Source organism: Alexandromys fortis, unplaced genomic scaffold, assembly GCF_014885135.2.
Source record: "Alexandromys fortis isolate MF-2015 unplaced genomic scaffold, M_Fortis_MF-2015_v1.1 scaffold_103, whole genome shotgun sequence".
Taxonomy (NCBI): domain Eukaryota; kingdom Metazoa; phylum Chordata; class Mammalia; order Rodentia; family Cricetidae; genus Alexandromys; species Alexandromys fortis.
The window spans coordinates 5,640,835-5,660,197 of NW_026067978.1; the positions used below are offsets into that span (position 1 = coordinate 5,640,835).

The following is a 19,363-nucleotide window of genomic DNA, read 5'->3' on the forward strand; positions in this document are numbered from 1 at the left end:
TGCCTCCGAGAGCATGAAGGGTGGCATATCCTATGAACAGGTTCTGTAACTTCAACAGCTTCAGCTAACAGGCTCTAAACTGTATTTGCTATGGTGTCAGAATCAGAGAAAGTTTGGCAGCCGAGCCAGGAGCGCCACTATATAGATCACTGTCTTTTTGAGCTGCATTTGTGTATTCAGATGAACTAGCAAGGAGGAGGCGTGCAGTCATGTTTGAACAGTACCATATAATGAAAGATGGGCCTTTAAGCTACTTGACAATATGACAAGGCTGGTTAATGGCCCTCAAGACCCTGGACCCCCTCATGAGGAGCCTTAACTCCAGATCAGCGATGGCTGCGAAGCCTCCACCGCAAGACAGGGAAGACCTTGGAAGCCATGGGCTCTTTCCAGTGTCAACTATGTGTGTTCTGCAGTGTCAAGTGTGGCTTTGGGGTTTGCTCTTGAAGAGAAACGAGCATAAAATTGTTTCTATGGTGATAGAAGTCCTCTGGGCAGTAGTCAGGTACTGAGTGCTAGCATCTGGGGTGACAGTGAGGGCAGTAAAGGGCACTAGGTAAAGGCAGAGATTCTGGAAGCAAACCAGCTGGGGGGTCGGCTTCCAGGTTGAGTGTTGGCTAGCTTCATGACCTTGGACCGGGCAGATAATCTCTTTCCATCTCATGTCCCCACTCTGCACAGCAAAAATAACAATAACTTCCTCTTGACGGCTTTTATGAGGACTAGAAGGACCAGGACATGGAACATCCTCAGAAAGGAGTCTGTCCCTAGGACGTGGTGTGTGGAAATGCTGCCTATTGCTGCTATTCATAGCGCCAGCTGTACCAGCTTCATGAGTCATTTCCCTCTCGGACCATAAACGAATTTATCTGCTACAAACCTGGGGTGGGGGACAGGGATGAGCTGAGGTGGGAAACGGATAGAATGAATGGCTTCAAGGTGTCCTTACTAGAATGGGTGGCTTGTTCTGGAATGTGTCATGCTGCTGTTTTCCGGGTGCTCACAGCCGAGGAGAGAAGGCACTGCGGTGACTCTTTCTGTAGATAACATTCATCCTTACACGCTGTAGATCAAATAGCTCCTATCTATTTCCCTGTTACAGATGAAGAAGAGTTGCTTTGTTTTGTTAACAAACATCTCAAAGGTAACATAGAAGGAAATCAAGAAGTCAAACCAAGCTGGATTTGAGAACATGGTCCAATGTCTTAAAAGTATAACTTGCCTTGTGACTGGAACGATGGCTCAGAGGTCCTCTTCAGGTTGTTCCTGCAGAGGATCTGGGCTCAGATCCCAGCAACCACATGGTGGTTATAACCATTTGTACTTCAGTCCCAGGAGATCCAGCTCCCTTTCTGGCCTCCATAGGCACCAGGCACATGTGTGGTATATAGTCATACATATAGGCAAAACACTCATGCATTTATTTTTTAATACAACTTTCTGAAGTAAGGGATGCATCTCAGCTAGTAAAGTGCTTGCTGCACAAGCATGAGGACCTGAGTTCAACTCTAGCACACACTTACAGAGCTGAGTGGGGTGGCAAAGATTTGAAATTTCAGCACTGGGGAGCTGGAGATGGCTGGTTTACCCCTGGAGCTCACTAGCCAGTGAGCCTAGCTCAACTGGGGAGTACCCTAGGTCCCAGATTTCCAAAACTAACCTGCAAGGCTGCTGAGGAATGACACCAAAGTCAGTCTCTGTCCGTACCACAAATGCATGTGTGTATTTCTACCCCTAGGACAAAACCATAGTTTTCTGAAGCCTCCGGTTGGTTTGGGGTTGTGGTATAGCCTACTGCGCCACACCAGGGGCCATCAGGGAAGGGGTTCCAGCTTGCTACTCCTCATGTCACATGGACTGTGACAGGTGCCATCTGAAGTGGAAATTTATCATTTAGTACTGAGCTATCCTTCCACCCTGACTACAAAGAACAATTACAAGTCAGGGAGTCCAGCAACAAACAACCACATCCGGAGTATGGAAGACAATTGTGAGTGAAAGGAAGGCCTGATGCCAACAAACCAGGAGTTTCAGGTAGCTTGGCTCAGGCAGGAAAGGGGTTGGTGTGTGGATAACCATGCCCTTGGTGGCCAGAAAGATAAGTTCATCACCGAGGATAACAGCAGAGATGGCAGCTCTGAGCTTGAGGCACAGCCTCTATCTAGATCCATCTCTCTGCTGCAAGGCTCACTGAGGACTGTGAAGTTCAGAGGTGTAATTAATCTTCCCAGCTTCATCCCCTCAGCGGCGTGGTTCATGCTGAGCTGGCTTTGAAGTAATGGAGACTGATCAGCTGTGTGGATCTCATGGATGCATTTGCATCTTCTTTTCAGCACTCTTGGGAAGACACCCCTGGGCTAGACACTAGCCTCTACAGGGTGTACGAAATGGAACATCATCATCCTTGGAGAACCAGTCTGATCCATAGACTTAGTGTACGGAAAGGAAGCAGAGGAAGAGTGACATCACCGAGCACAAGAGCACAGGGAGGAATACATTTCATGAGAGGACCAGATAAACTACCAAACTTCTATATGAGTAGGGAACAGAGAAAAGAGCAATCAATGATTTAATGGAATATGAAAGCAACCAAAAAAAATACAGGAATCAGCAGCCCTCTCGATAATAACCCTAAATGTAAATAACTATAACCCTCCAGTTGAATGAAGACTGGCTGATCCAAATTAAGAGAAGTAACCAACGATGTGTTGTTTATAAGAAACACACTAGCAAAAGACACAGGCTGGAAGTGATGGGAAGTCTGTATACCAAGAAACCCTAGCCAAGCAGAGGACCGTACTTACATACCATAATGCGGAGCTAAAATTTGACAGAGGAAATGAAGCTTACTGCTACGTATTACTAAATGGAACCATCCATCAAGAACATAAGCCCCAAATGTTGTTGCGCACCGATTTGTAGAAAAACACCAGTGGTCAGAAATGGACAGATAGAGTCAGATAGAATAAAGCTGAGTGGCTCCAGCTCCCACTCATAAACAAGTAAATGTAAAAGGAAACGTCTCGTTTGTTTCCTGGTCGCCCAGACCTGAATAATCGCACAGAAACTATAACACTGCTTGGTCAATGGCTTAGGCTTATTCCTAGTTAGTTCTTACATCTTAAATTAACCCATTTCTATAATTCTGTGTATCACCACGAGGCTGTGGCCTACCGGTAAGGTTCCTGCTGGCAACTTTCTCCTTCAGCAGCTACATGGCATCTCCTTGATTCTGCCCACTCTCTATATGTATATATCTGTTCAGATTTTCCACCTGGATTTACTCTGCTAAGCCATTGGCTGAAACAGTTTCTATATTAACCAATGGTAATAAAACATTCACAGCATACAGAGGGGAATCCTACATCAAGTAGATAATTTAGTTAAAGAAAATCCAAGTTGTGCTGTAGATTAAAGAAACACATCTGCAGAACACTCCATCCAACAGCTGCAAAATACCTTTTCCTCAACAGCCCATGCAACATTTGCCAAAATCTATGACATTTTAGGCAAGAAAGTAAGTTTTAATAAATATAATCAAAATAATTCATTGTATATATGTATTCATATAATGGAATAAAACTAAATGAAGAGAAAAAGAAATGACATAAACTATATAAGAACCCATGGATTGTAGAATACAATTTTGAATGACCAGTTGTTTGTTAAGGAACTCCAGAGGAAATATTTTCTTTTTTTATCTTTTTTTATTGATTTTTTTATTTATTAAAGATTTCTCCCCGCCTCCCCTTTCCCTCCCCCTGCCCCAATCAAGTTCCCCTCGTCGTCAGCCCAAAGAGCAATCAGGGTTCTCTGCCCTGTGGGAAGTCCAAGGACCATCCACCTCCATCCAGGTCTAGTAAGGTGAGCATCCAAACTGCCTAGGCTCCCACAAAGCCAATACGTGCAGTAGGATCAAAAACCCATTGCCATTGTTCTTGAGGTCTCAGTAGTCCTCATTGTCCGCTATGTTCAGCGAGACAGGTTTTAACCCAGGCTTTTTCAGACCCAGGCCAGCTGGCCTTGGTGAGTTCCCGATAGAACATCCCCATTGTCTCAGTGTGTGGGTGCACCCCTCGCGGTCCTGAGTTCCTTGCTCGTGCTCTCTCTTCTGCTCCTGATTTGGACTTTGAGATTTCAGTCCGGTGCTCCAATGTGGGTCTCTGTCTCTGTCTCCTTTCATCGCCTGATGAAGGTTAATATTCAGGAGGATGCCTGTATGTTTTTCTTTGGGTTCTCCTTCTTATTTAGCTTCTCTAAGAAACCGAATTATAGGCTCTATGTCCTTTATTTATGGCTAGAAACCAAATATGAGTGAGTACATCCCATGTTCCAGAGGAAATATTTTCAAATGTTTTCTAAATCCTAGAATCAAGTGAAAATAAAGCAAAACTTACCAGACCTTTTTTGGTTACAGATATATAGTTATTGGTGTCTATGCTAAAAATCAAATTGCAAATTCGTATCTTGGTATACTTCAAAGGTTTAGAAAAACAAAAATAAAATCAGTAGGCAGAAAGTAATAATAAAGATCAGATCACAAACTGATTAAATGAAGATTAAAATAACAATATAAAAAAGAAAAGAAACAAAAGTTTGGCTATTTGAAAAGAAAAGAAAATGAACAAGCCCTTCCATAAACTAACCAAAAGAAATGGGTAGCACTAGAGATGAAAAGGGGTCATTACAATAAATACCAATGAAATCCAGAGGGTTTACATTCTGAACATGTAGAAAATCTGGAAAAAATGGAATTCCTAGAAGCGTATGACCTTCCCAAATTAAATCAAGACAGTAAAAACAACTTCCTTAAGTCTGTATTAAGTGACGAAAATAGAACAGCGGTAATGAGTCACCCAACAAAGAAAAGTCCAAGACTGGAAGAAATCACTGCCAAGTTCCAGAAGATTTTTAAAGAAAAGCTCCTGAAATTATTTCATAGGCTAGAAAGGGAAGGAGCGTTACCAAAGGCATTCTATAAAACACCATAGCCAGATAAAAACATGCAGAGGAGGGGGTCAGGAGGAAGAGAGACAGGAAGGACGGGGAAAGAGGGAGGGAAGCAGAGAGAGACAGAGACTAATTTCCTTGACAAAAAAAAAAAAAAAAAAAAAAAAAAAAAAAAAAAAAAAAAAAAAAAAAAAAAAAAAAAAACTTTGTGGCTACCTGCACAGGATAGAGCTAAAAGCCTAGCATACGTGGACAGATGACCTTCAGGCTCCAGTCCTTACGGAGGAGCTATCTGAGGCTGATGGTCGTCAGGAAAGGGAGACTCACTCATCTCTGAGGACATGGACATTGATAAACTCCCCATGCTCCAGTGGAGGCCCCACACCAGGCACAGGTATACAGCACTAACTGGACTCCATGGGTTAGAAAAATAAATAAAAAAGACATGAAGTTATGAGAGGATCATGTTGGTAGAGATATAGCAGGAATTGAAAAGGGCAAACAGAGGGTAGATATAATAATCATGTAATATTTCATTGTTTACACATATCAAATTCTCGGGAATAAAAAAAGTAAGTGCTTTTTTTTTAAAAAAAAAAAACTGCTTATAGAACAAATTTAAAACCACATTTAAAAGATCAGGTACTATAATCAAGTCAGTTTCTTTCCAGGAATGCAAGTATGATATAACAAACACAAATCAATCAATATAGCATGGAACAGGCTGAGCAGTGATGGTGCACACCTTTAATCCCAGCACTCGGGAGGCAGAGGCAGGTGGATCTCTGTGAGTTTGAGGCCAGCTTGGTCTAAAAGAGCTACTTCCAGGCCAGGTTCCAAAGCTACAGAGAAACCCTGTATTGAAAAAAACAAAAACAAACAAAAAATAAAACATACAACAGAGGTTACATGATCATGTCAATAGATTCAGAAAAGCCATTGATAAAATCCGGCATGCATTCATGATAAAAATCCCTGATGAAATTAGGAATAGAATAATATACCTCAACATAATAAAGACTTTTTGACAAACCTACAACCAATATTATACTAAGCGAGAGAAAGTGTCCACTTTCTTCATTCAAATTGAATTTAGTGTTTGGAGTCTTCGAGCTATAGAGCAAGAGAAAAATAGAAAAAATCCAAACTGGAAACCAAGAAGTCCAATTGCCTCTATTTGCAGACAACATGGTTCTATAGTTAAAATACTAAAGATTCTATTAGGAGGCCCTTTGATCTGATAAGAATTTTCAGCAAGGTGCAAAAGATATGAAAACATACCAAACCAGTAGCCTTCCTATACTCTAATAATGTCCTTGCTGAGAAATCATTTTTTAAGTCCTATTCATACTAACTTTAAAAATACCTATGTATTTTCCTTCTTCGTGTTGCTATAGTAAAATAGTCTGGCAAAAAGGAACTCAGGGAAGAAAGAGTTTATTTTGGATTACAGTTCCAGAAGAATAGACTCCATTTTGGTGAGGAAGCCATGGGAGGCATGACAGCAGGAACAGGGAGCTGGCTGGTCACATTGCAAGTGCTCACAGGAAGCAAAGGACAGCAAGTAGGGTGAGGTTATACCACTTCAAAGCCTGCTCCCCGTGATATATTCCTTCCAGCAAGGCTACACCTACTGCAGGTTCCACATCCTCCCCAAATAGTGCGATTACTTGGCGTCAAAATTTTCATACGCATGAGCCCATGGGGGATGTTTCAAACTCAAATTAAAACAGCCTTGGAATGAACCTAACGAGGAGTTCAAAGGCCTCTGTAATTAAACCTCAAGACACTGATGAATAAGAGAATTAGACAGCAGAGATGGAGAAGGGCACCTTTCCCTTCACACATGGGTCAGCAGAATTATGTGAGAATGGGCATATTGCTAAAGCTCTCTGCAGTCTCCGTAAAAATCCCAATGGTCACTCTTCATGTCAATAGAAAATATAAGTCTGGAACTCACAGAAGCCCCCAAAGAGCTAAAGTAATCCTGAAGACAAAGAGCATTGCTGGAGGTATCATCGCCTGATCTCAAATTCTATCATAGGGTACTGGCACAAAAACAACATGACGGCCAATGCAGTGAAGGAGAGGGTCTAAAGACAGACCCGCATCACCTAAAGCATAGCGCCAGAAGCACACAGTAGAGCAAGAGCAACCTCTTTGGCCGGTAGTGCTGAGAAAACCAGATTCCTTCAAGAAGAAAATGAATGCAGATCCTTCTCTGTCTTTTTCACTAGTAAAAAATAAAATCAAAATAGATCAAAGACTTTCATTGAAGACCCCAAACTCTGAATCTGCTAGGGGAAAATGTCTGTTAGACATTGCCCAAGGACGCTGTGAAGAACCCCAGTAGGTCAGGACGTGACAAATGGGATTACACACAATTAAAAATATCCTGGACTTCAAAAGAGACAATCTGGAGAGTGGAGAAAGAGCCCTCAGAACAAGGGAATGAAACTGTCCCCTATTCATCTGCAAGGAGATTAAAATCTAGAACTCATAAGGAACACAAAAGGCTAAATACTGAAAACCAAAAGCAAATCATCCAATCAACAAATGGGCAGATGAACTCGGCAGCCTGTTCTCAAAAGAAGTATAAATAATCAAGACACGGGGAAAATCTGTTCCTCACTTTTAGCCATGAGGGAAGTACAAATCAAACTCACACTGAGTTTCTGCTCACTCCAGTCAGAATGGCTAAGCTTGTGCTGGTGAGATGGTGGCTAGGCAGGCACAGAGATGGCAGATCAGTAGGCACAGATGCATGGAGTGAAGCCCACAAGCCAGAACTTGAGCCTTGGAACCTACGCGATGGAAGGGGAAGACTGATTCCTGCAAGTTGGCCTCTGACCACCACATGCACTCACATATGCACAGATACACAAAAATAAACAAATCTGCAACTAAAATATTCTTTCTTTAAAAAATAAAAATTCTTTTTTTAAAAAATAAAATAGCTAAGGTCAAGAAAACAGTGCGAGGTGCCATGGTTCATACGTTTAAGTTCCAGCATTCAGGAGGCAGAGGCAGGCAATGGTTTGTAAGTTTGAGACCAGCCTGATACATGTAGTGAGTCTCAGGCAAGCCAGAGCTACACTATGAAACCCTGTCTTGGAGAAAAGGAAGGAAGAAAGGAAGGAAGGAAGGAAGGAAGGAAGGAAGGAAGGAAGGAAGGAAGGAAGGAAGGAAGGAAGGAAATATAACAACTGCTAGTGAAGATTCAGAAAAAAATACTAGCAAAAACAAGGCACACACTACTTGTGGGAATTTAAAATAGCCAGTAGGGTTGTTCCTCAAAACCTAAAAATGTAGCTATCAATATACCATATTCCAAATACATTCCAGCCACACTGAGCTGGCTAGCTTTAGGTCATATGAGAGAAGGGAACCTCAATTAAGAAAATGCCTCCATTAGATTGGGCTGTAGGCAAGCCTGAAGGGCATTTCTTAAATTAATGATTGGCAAGGAAGGTCCCAGCACATTGTGGGTGATGTCATCACTGGTTCAGACTCTATAAGAGAAATGGGCAGAACTAAAGGCTATCATTACATGAGATAAGACAGACTCAGAAAGTCAAGTACTGCACGTTTCTCTCATAGGCAGAATACAGATTTTAAAGCATAGAAATGTTTAACTTCAGGGACTGGAGAGATAGTTCAGTGGTTAAGAGCACTTGCTGCTCTTATGGAAGTCTTGGGTTTGGTTTCCAGCACCCATGTGGCCTGTAACTCTAGGTAGTTCCAGAGTATCTTATGCCCTCTTCCAGCCTCCATAGCCCCTGCACAATGTCTTGCACATCTATACATAATATACATATAGACCTACATAGTATAAAATAAGATAAATATATAAAATTTCATAGGAATATATATTTATATAAAAAACTTTACATAAAAATAAATAAGCCTGAAATATGTACATACATAGCAAAGAGGGTTATTTGGATAATTTTCTTTGCCAGTATATATGACACTAAATGATATACCATAGCCATTAAGGACAGAATGAACTTGAGGTGAGAGTCAACCAGCACCTCCCAGGGCCATCCATCACAGTGCCCTGCTTTATTATCTCTGTGGTGTTTATGACCTGCTGACGTCTTCTTCGTTCATCTATTTATATATTTACCATCTGGCTTCCTCCTGAAACTACATCTCAGCGCAGCGAGGTCACAGGAACCTTGCCTTGCTATTTGAGCTATACCCCCATCACATTATCTAGTGCTTGGCACGAAGTCTGTGTTCAGTAGATGTGTGTTGAACTATTCAAAGGCGGCTGAACAGAAGCACTGAAATGAGAAGTTCCCCATGACACATGCAGAGAGTTAAAGACCTACAGGGGGCCATCCCTATATAGTCTGGGATAAAGAAAGTCCAAAGAACATGCGTCGGGGATAAACGTAAAGTGTGTGATGTCGGTGAGGGGAAGGACCCTGCCTTCACAAAACCCTTTTCAGTCAGTGACTGGGTGTGCATTTATCTGTATCTTGCTTGCTCTGGGACTCCTTCCACACCAAATATCTCATTTCCTTCCCTGTCTACTGTGTATCAGCTTCATGAAGTCAAGGCTTGATACATATTTTTGAAATAAAATGAGTCAGAGTGATAAGTCAGCCATTGGATGAACCAATGACGTCACCAGCAGCCTGAGATACACAAGTCACTCATTTTTGTGGGTCGGGAGTCATCCTCTGTTGGCGTTTCCTCTGCTTCTTTCTGCATTTCTGTGTTGCAAAAACTCTGTGGCTCCACTCCCTGGATGTGGTGGGCTCTGAAATATTTTTATTTGCTGCTTCGTGGTTATTGGAAACCAAATAGGCTTTTGATAAAGGTATCTCCTTTCTGAAGAGACAGCATGCCATGTAGCAAGAAAATGGAAAAGTAATGAATAATTATTAATAAAGTCATCACCTCGGTGCCATCTGAGCTCCAGCAGCTGGAATCTCCATCTCACTATTCCAGCGTAGACATTGTGTGCGCATGCATTTAATTATTCCCCACATCAAAAAAAAAGTGAGCCGTTTTGTGCCTACATCCAATTAAGGAGATGTCTGAGTGTGGGTTTTAATAACCGTGAGAATTTATTCAGTTAGGCCAAGAGCCTAGGTGCCTCTCATATATCTTATGCCTCTTTGTAGCAGCGCAGGGGGAGAGGCACCAAGCAGGGTACACAAACCCAATTCGATAATTTAAAAAAAGAAAGGAAGAAATAGATCAAGTTAGTACCAGGCTTGTTGTGGCCAGAATCAAGGCGTGCAGGCTCAGCCATTTCTTGTAAGTGGTGTGCCAAGCAGTCCCAGAAAACCTGGGGCAGCCCTTTCCACTCATATTTTCTCGGACTTCAAGATGATTAAAGACAGTCTAAATTTGCAATGGGAGAGTGGGGGCTGGGGCGACGGTTCAAGGGTTAACGTGCTTATGGTACAAATATGAAGAGCACACTCTTGATCTGGGGCATCCGTATAAATGCTGGGTTACTGCTCAACTCTAATATGGCTGTCCGTGAAGCAAAAAGAGGGGATCCCCAGGGTCAACTATCTACCTAGACTAGCTGACTTGGCGAGCAGCAAGCTCTTGCTTCAAGGGAGAGTCTCTGCTTCAATATATAAAATGGAAACAGCCGACTTAGATACCTGCCATCAACCTCTGGCCTCTACATGCAGGAACACATATGTGTGCTTCCACGCAGGCTTGCATGTATACTCATGCGCACACACAAATGCACACACAAGCAATAAAACCAAAATATAAAAGACAGGAAGTGTTTGGAAATCCTGGCTGTTTCCCTTAACCATGACCAGGTGTCATGCAGAAACTGTCAAGCGTCAGAAACCTCTGTCCTTCCATTACCACCAGACCACACAGGGGTCATGGGAAAATCACTTCCTTACTTCAGGCCACGTCCCATCTTTCCAATGAGGCCTTAGACGGGCTAATTCAGTCTTCTCTCTCAACGTGTGCTGAATGATCTATTGATGTCTGGGTGCTAAACCAATCAGGGAGGAGAATGCAAAACTCAGAGACAGAATGGTGTCTGCATGGAGTTCATGCCCAAGTGACTGCCCACTCCATCGCCATGAATAACAGTCAATTCCCTGTACATCAGATTCCTCCACCATGCATAAGGAAAGCTTTGTGGACAGGGTGCAGCAAGTTGTTCGACTTCCTCCTAGGGGGCTGTAATAACAAACCTCCCCCGACTCCCACCCCTCAAACCAGGTACTGGTGACTGCAGATCCCCATGGTCACCTCTTCATAGCTGCACAGCATAACGGAACTTGAGTTAGCCCTCTGTGGCTCTTTCTCATCTGTCAAAGATGCTAACAGCATCACCATGGTTACATGGTAAGGCTGGTACAGTTTTGTGTACTTAGGACAGAGGAGGGCATGTCATAAATAGCCAATTGATGTCAGCTGCTGTCATCACTGCTCCGACAAGGCAGATGTGGGTGTGACTAATGAGTGCCCTTTTGTTCTGTCTTTCAGATTGTAAAGCTGGAGAAGAATGGCATTGGGTACCACTACATCCTTGCCAATCTGGTGAGTAGAGCTATGATGTGTGGTCCGATCCTGTCCTTCCCACACCTAGGGTTTGAGGTTGCCTCACACCCACCTGTATGAACCATGTGGGAGGAAGGGGCCATTCGCAGTGGCATTGCTAAGCCTCAGAGGCACCAAATGTACTTCTTTCCCTCTGTCCTTCTGCTGTTAAAAAACAAAAAAATGAAATTTAAGGGACAAAGAAGGAGGTTATTTTAGCTTACAGTTCTAGGTTCTCATGCATCACTGTGGGGAAGTCAAGGAAAGAACCTCAAACAGCTAGTCGCATCCCATTCAGTCAAGAGAGAAATGGATGCATGCACACTGGCTTGCTTGTTTGTGCTTGGTTCATCAACTTCTCCACTTTTATCAAGTTCAACACTCCCTGATTAGGCAACAGAGGGCTGGGCTGGGTCTTTGCCCATCAATCACTTGATTAAGACAACCCCCCCTCAGCTGTGCCCATGGGTCAAGTCAAAGTCATTGTAGACAGTCTCTTCTCTCTCTCCCTATCTCTCTCTCTCTCTCTCTCTCTCTCTCTCTCTCTCTCTCTCTCTCTCTCTCTCTCTCTGAGACTGTCTTCCCAGTAGCCCAGGTGGTCAGTTAAAACTGACCATCACAGCCCCCTACCCCATCAAACCACAGCACACTGCCCGTGAGCTTCTAAGCTATGCTTGGGAGAAAGCGTGCTGGAGGCTGCAGGGCCAACTTCCAGTCCTCATACGAGCACCCTTTCTGATCAGCTCTGGCCCTAGGCGTGATCGCCATATCTTGGAATGAACAGTAAATGTCTGGATGTTGCTGATTTTTAACTCAATGGTGGTTTTACTATTCACAAGCGCAGACATTTAAATCATAATTATGCTAAAACTGACAAATCTTTAACACGGTACCGTCCCACCGTGTGACCTATAGCGATGTCAGTTGATGGGTTTGTTTTTCATTTTTATATACAGTCTAGAGAAGCCTGTGTCCTAAAAAATGCCCTTGTCTTAACACAGCGCAGCTGTTTATTGGGTGCTATTACTTTGCACACCACGGAGACAGTTTGGTTTCTCAAAGCCTTTGTGCGCGCATTCTTTTTACGTGGACACCAGAATGTGTCTGCATAAGTCTTTCCTGGCAATTGTCATCTCTCTCATGTCTATTCTTCCTGTCAGTTTCCACTTTTATCTTTTATGTCATAAACTTTGATTCTTCAAGCTCTTTTCCTCCATAGGCAAATGTAATATTCTTTTGTACTCAGACCTATATTTTAGAGACTTTCTTAAGATCAAATTCACAGACCACATAATACCGCACACTAGCATACAGTGCTCATTTTCATGGTCCCGTGTGTATGTACGGGGTTATGAAACCATAAGAACTTTGTTTTAAAATTTTGTCACCCCCGGACACATGCACATCAGTAGTCTTTACACAACTCCCCGGCCAAGCTCCCCACAGCCTCAGGAAATCTCTGACGTGTATTCTGTCTCAGTGCGTTCCTTTTGTAGTGCCAGACAGAAGCCCATTATAGAGAGACAGCCTGTTTTGCTCATCCGTTACACAGCTGATGGACTTCTAAGTCGTGACCACCGTGGGACTGGTATGGAAAGCACTATTGCATACGCGTTTGGCCTGTGAAACACACCACAGCTGGGGGCTGCTGGGTCGGCCACTAAACCCTGTGTTTAACACTTGCAGGAACCCCACAGTTCCTTCCCACAGTGGCCGCAGCCACCGTCAAGCCTGAACCCATAACACATGTGCCATGCATCCGTCCCTCTTCATAGTCATGCCTTCCACGAAGCGTTTCCATTGCCTCGGCCTGCTTTCTTGCTGTTTATGTTTTCATTCAGTTGCAATATTTGTCATATCTTAATCTGTAAGAAAAGTTTAAATGTTAAGCTCACTGAGCTAAATATATAGCTACATTCGGTTTTGGTCAGGGTATCTTTTCCTGGTCATCTCTGGGTGATTTGAAGGGGGGAAAAGATTGGTATTTTATGCTACATTGGGGATGAAGATCATTAGTTGAATTAGGACACATAATCTGTATCTAAAGTTTGGGTCCAGACATCTGTCTAACCCTTAAATTCTGCCCTGCTTGCTCACCAGCCTTAGCTTGTCCTGGATGCCCCCATCTCTATCCTCTGAACTTACCTTGCTTTGGCTGCCCAAGTGCCCCAAGGTCAGGGTTGGACCTAAGAAGGGCTTACTGAGAAAGCTTAGTTTAGACTTAGGTTTCAAGGGCTATAGCCGTCACCTTTTCAAGACATTCACATTTTAATGAGTGGTTTAGAATCTCTTTGGCGAAGCCAAGGATCTCACCCCTGAGAGACTATTTGCAAAACTGAAATCTGTTCAGTAGAACTGAGGAAGTCTTTGATATCCCTCACACCCCAGTTCCATGGTGCTGGATGGGACCATGGGAGTCAGTTCCATCAGCATCTCTGTTGCTTGTATGGAAACAGAACCATCAAGGGAGCATGGCCCAGCCAGTGTCACACAGAAGCAAGTGGTGGTGTCCCTAGGCTAGCACCAGCACTGGTGACAGCGTCCACTGCTCTTGGACACCTGCTGCCGGGGAAAGCACAGAACCTGTGACAGTTACTGCCTTTCGTAAGGCAGAAATGACCCAGTGGCCTCAGGGCCTCTAAAGGAAGGACCCAGGTAGTTAGACCACCAGCCCTCATCTGTCAGCAAGTGACCCCTCAGCCACAGCCTCCCCGCATCAGCCCCTCAGGTTGCCCTCTCCTTCTGATTTACACTTTTCTTCTTCTGACCTAATGAGTTCTCAGATTCTAACAACTGCCACTAATAGGCTGCAAATTGCAAACAGCAGCCAGATACGAAAGACTGGCGTGTTCCAATAGATTAGTGGATAATTAGGCTTCAAATTCCTAATTAATTCAGTTTGAGACATGGTGGAGGATGTGCTGTGCTTTCTTTCCCCTTCGGAGGAATATCACAATTTATGAAATGATAATTTTTAGAAATTCCGCCACATAATTAGCCTGCTACTGCATGGAGCGGGCCCTCTTCTTCGGGGCACTGCAACTCGGGGGCAATTATAGATGAAGGGACAGAAACCCTTCGGAAAGGATAAGCACGCGCCACAGTTCTTTCCACTTGGTTAAAAGGTCTGAGCTTCAGAGCGGTGCCCAGCAGTCTTCCCTCTGGACTCTTTGGAGGATGCTGTGAGACTCCAGTCACCACCTGTGGAGAGCCACCAGGGGGAGGAGGGAAGGAGAAATGGGGGAGGGAAAGGCTGATGGAGAAGAAGGAGTCTGAAGTCTCCAAACCCTGCTTTACGTCCCCAATGTCACTCTTGCTTAGCTAATTTTCTACGCAATCAAGGCTCAGACTCAGTTTCCCCATTTGTCAGTTGGAAATAATAGTTCTCTATCTTCTTAGTGTGTATTTAGGAAAGAACCCAACGTACTGCCAGGTGATACTGTGTCTTGAGCAATCAAGTATTCCACACAGGTGGAGATGTTTTAAATTTTTTATATTTTGATATTTTTTATATTTTGTTCCTTCTTCCCCTTTCCTCCCTCTAAATTGCCCCATATACCACTCTTTGCTCTCTTTCAAACTTATAGTCTCTCTTTCATTAATAACATATCTTCATAAATACGCCCTTTTCTGTTTGTATAATGTTACTTGTGTGTTCGTTTCTGGAGCTGACCACTTACTTGGTGTTGGACAACCAATGGGTGTGCTCTTCCCTGGGGACGGCTATTTCTCCTATTCTCAGCGTTCCTTAGTTGCCTATAGAGAGTTGAGGACTCATGGCCTTTCCTCCTTCCCTGTTAGTGTGTCTATTGCTGTGGTTCTTGTTCACCTCATGTTTGAGCAGTCATGTTGGTGAGACTTGATGGGTGTAGCTTCTGATATTCCTAGAAGACACAATACCACCACAAATGTCTTGTTCTTTGGTTATTAAACTCTCTCATCCACTCTCCTACAGTGATCACTGGGCCTTAGGTGCATGAGTTGTATTGGAGATGTATCCACTGGGACTGGGCTCCACAACTCTGCATTTTGATTAGTTATGGTTTTCTATAATGGTCGTCACCTGTTACAAAGAGAATTTCCTTGATGATGGATGAGGACTATACTTACCTATGAGTTTAAGGACAAATATTTAGAATGGAGTTGTTGGTGGTTTTAGGTTCTCCAAGATCCATGACTACACTATCCCTTGGTAGTTGACTAGGTTTCTAGTACCAGGCATGATCTCCCTGTGTTGAGAGGGACTTACTAAGTTCAACTAGAGAGCTGTTGGTTACCACCAAGGTATGTGTGCCACTAGCCATGTTTAGGTTATGCCATTCTGGTCCTTATAGTGATTCATAGGTAACATAGCTGGGTAGGATTGTTGGTTGCTTCCCTCCTTTGGAAGTTTGTAAGGGTGCCTTTTAGTACCATGAAAACTGTATCATTTATGTGTGTATATATGCACATACATGCTTACACCTTCATTTCCCAAACCCAGTTTTTTGAGATGTAATTCATGTTTCATACTATTTTCCCACTTCAAGTAAATAATCCATGGATTCTTGATATGTTTGCAGATTTGTTCATTTCCACAACCAGCTTTTTAGAAATATAACACTTTTCTTTATTTATTTATTTATTAAAGATTTCTGTCTCTTCCCCACCGCCGCCTCCCCTTTCCCTCCCCCTCCCCCAATCAAATCCCCCTCCCTCATCAGCCCAAAGAGCAATCAGGGTTCCCTGCCCTGTGGGAAGTCCAAGAACCACCCACCTCCATCCAGGTCTAGTAAGGTGAGCATAATTATTTGAGAATTTCATGCAGTTAGGCAATGTGTTCTGATCATATTTTCTCCCACTCTGCCTCCTACCTTCTCCCATCCACTCCCACGTCTCCACCCTTCCCATTTTTATGTCCTCTTGTGTTTAATTTTTTAATAACCCATAGAGTGTAATTTATGTGGCACATATTCTCCTGGATAGGTGGCCATCCATTTGAGCATGATTGACCTATCAGGAGTCACACAGAGACTTAAAGAAAACCGACTCTCCTTGCCCCAGAAGCCATCAATTATCAATAGTTCTTCAGTTAGGGCTGAGCACGCATAAGGCCTTTCCCTGCCCATGCTAGGATATTGGAAGACTCAAATCTCATGCAGCTCTTCTTCAGGCAACCACAGCTGCATGAGCGTCTTGATCCTGTCATGTCCCGAAGACCCCTTCACAACAGTCCTCCCCAACCTCTGGTTCTTACAGTCTTCATCCGTACACTTCCAAGATGGCCCCTGATCTTTGCAGGGAGGGGACGTGATATCAATGTCCCATTTGGGACTGAGCACTCCACTGTTCCTGTTCAGAGAACACTTGTTCTCCACATTTGGATCAGTTGTGATTTTCTGTTGACCACTGTCCACTGCACAAAGACACTTTCTTTTTGAGGTCTGTGAGCTGCACTAGCCAATGGGCAAAGGTGTATCTTTAGAGGTCAGTTGTCTAGCAAAGTAATAGTAATAAGTTCATCCATGGGGCCTATGCGCTTCCCAGCCTCGGGTTCTCGGCCAGATTTACAGTTTCAGGCATGTGTTTCCTCCTGACCATAAAAAGTTTAATGTGTCTTCATCACATGCCAGAGAACTTCTCTCTGATCCTTGGTCATCATTCCTCGCATCACCCTTGACTCACACCTATCTTGCCCTTCCACACCCCATGTAGCTGGGTCCTAACACCTCCCTCGGGGAAGGGAGGGCAAAGGGGCAGCATCAGCAGCATAGACAGTGGCAGTCAAGTAAAATGCAAACAGCAGACTCATTTATTCAGTAACGGGGAGAGCCTTGTATACACCCCTCCTCCAAGCACCCAGACTGCATTTCGATCCATCGACGTCACGTGGTCATTGGTTAGGCATGATCAAGACCTCTGGCAGTGCCTGTTGCTAGGTCCTCAGGCAGACTCCAAGATGGCTCACCTCTGGGCCTGGTAGGGCTTATCTTCTTGCAATCCCAGCCCAAGACAACCATTTCCCTGCTTTCTGTCTCTCCGTTCTCATCTACTCCAGACACATACTTCTCTACCCTCCACTAACTCTGCTGTTATACACTGACCCTCCTGATTGCCCTTGCCATCGACATTATAGTCGCCTTTCCAAATGGGGAAATAAAGGTAATATGGCTTCCGCAGTGCCATCATGTTTATGAAACAGAGGAGATGCATTTTCCCACAGACACCAAGAGTCCATGTTCTCACTGCAGTAGCCTCTGATAGTCAGGCATAGGACAGTGAGAGAGGCAGGTCTAGGGGTAAGTCCCTGTCAAGAAGGTTGAGTTCAATGGCAGTAGTAAGTCCAGAGTGCAAACTCAATGACTGTCATTCCAAAAAAATCCCTGCTAGTCTGGTAGAAGCTGAGGGACAAATGGTGGCCTCTGGCCTCCCAGTGGTTTACAAAGGATCTTGGGGTCCAGAGCAGTCAAGCCATTTATACCACCACTATGGCCACCACTAACTCCAGAGGCACTTAGAGTCAGAAGTTTCGGTTCATACAGCAGCTAGTTCACACCCTCGGGTTGATTTCCTCAGCCCAAGAAGAAACTGTTCTTTAATCCCTTGCTCACCCACACTGAGAAATCTGTAGACTCCTTCTGCGAGGCCTAGCTCGCCCACTCCCCTTCCCTCAGCACCATATGGGGTCACATGTGCCTCTGTTGAGGGGGGTGGTACAAGCTCTGTTGGGAAGGGTGGCTCTCCTATTGGGCAGACCTAGGTTTGACTTCTGGTTTGTACTTACCAGCTGTGTAGCATTCATCCGATTCCTCACAGTCTCTGGGTTCCCGTGGCTTACATCTAGAAAAAAGTAAGGATATTAACTGCCTCCTCCAGTGATGCTATGAGAATTGAGCAAGCCGGGGAAGAGGAAGTGATTGGAGTAATACATGACCCCAAACGGGCACTTAATAAGTGTTGGTAATTGCCGCCATAATCACCATCATCAGTGTCATCATCATCATTACTGGTATCCCTGTCTGGGGACAAGATACCATCTTTGAGATCCCTCAGGCACCTCCTCCATCAAATCTCATCTCCTTGTTATGGGCCGCCATAGCCCCAAGTACCTTCCACTTACCATAATTGAGATTAGGAAAGCCACACAGATCTGGATGATGCTGCCTTTGCTGTTAATCTGAAATACATGATGGCAGCACGTGATGGTTTCATCTACTGCTGACTCCCCCGGGGCCTGGGAGCGGGAGCTGCTCAGAATGTATTTCTCTGAGAAGTCACTGAAGGGGTGAAGGGGTGAAGTGGCCCTCGAGAGTGTCGTGCTCATGCCTCACGCATTTCAAAACAACATTCTGTGTCTGATAAAATAAGTGGAGAGGGGCCAGGAAATGGCTCAGTAATTAAAGCCTCTGCCAAAGACTAGGGTTGTATCCCCAGAAGCAATATAAATGCAGGTGGGTGTGGCAGCCTCAGAAAAAGGAGCTGGGACCCCATGAGCAGGATGAGGGTGAAACTAGCCGTAACTGAGAGCTCCAGGTTTGATTGAGAGACCCAGCCTCAACCTGTAAGGTTGACCAGCAATAGGATTGCTCCTAACATCAACCTCAAGTCTCCTCAGGCACATTCATCAACATGTTCACACACCCACATACATGTGATCCCACACACATGCAAACACCTAGACACGCGTGTGAAAATGGAAAACAAAAGGAAGTATTCCCGCAGAAAGGGCAGGAAGGGGAATCCAGTTCTGACTACGCACATGATAAGTAGGTGATGGGCAGACCTTCTCGCCCGCTCTCCAGGAAGGGCCAGCCTCTCCTCGGCTTCATGCCTGAGTGAGGCCCACTCCTTTGGTTCCTGGGATGAAGGTGCCTACCTCTAGGCAGTGCTTTGC

The 19,363-nt window shown here is 44.2% G+C and overlaps 1 protein-coding gene across 2 annotated transcripts in view; it reads left to right on the forward strand.

Annotated features, from left to right (window-relative positions):
• Positions 1-19,363, forward strand: part of Gria1 (glutamate ionotropic receptor AMPA type subunit 1) — a 309,709-nt gene that overhangs the window by 174,447 nt on the left and 115,899 nt on the right. For both annotated transcript variants that reach the window (XM_050157644.1, XM_050157643.1), the window contains exon 5: positions 11,437-11,490. In XM_050157644.1, coding sequence (XP_050013601.1) covers positions 11,437-11,490 — 54 coding nt within the window. The remainder of the gene's footprint in view (positions 1-11,436; positions 11,491-19,363) is intronic.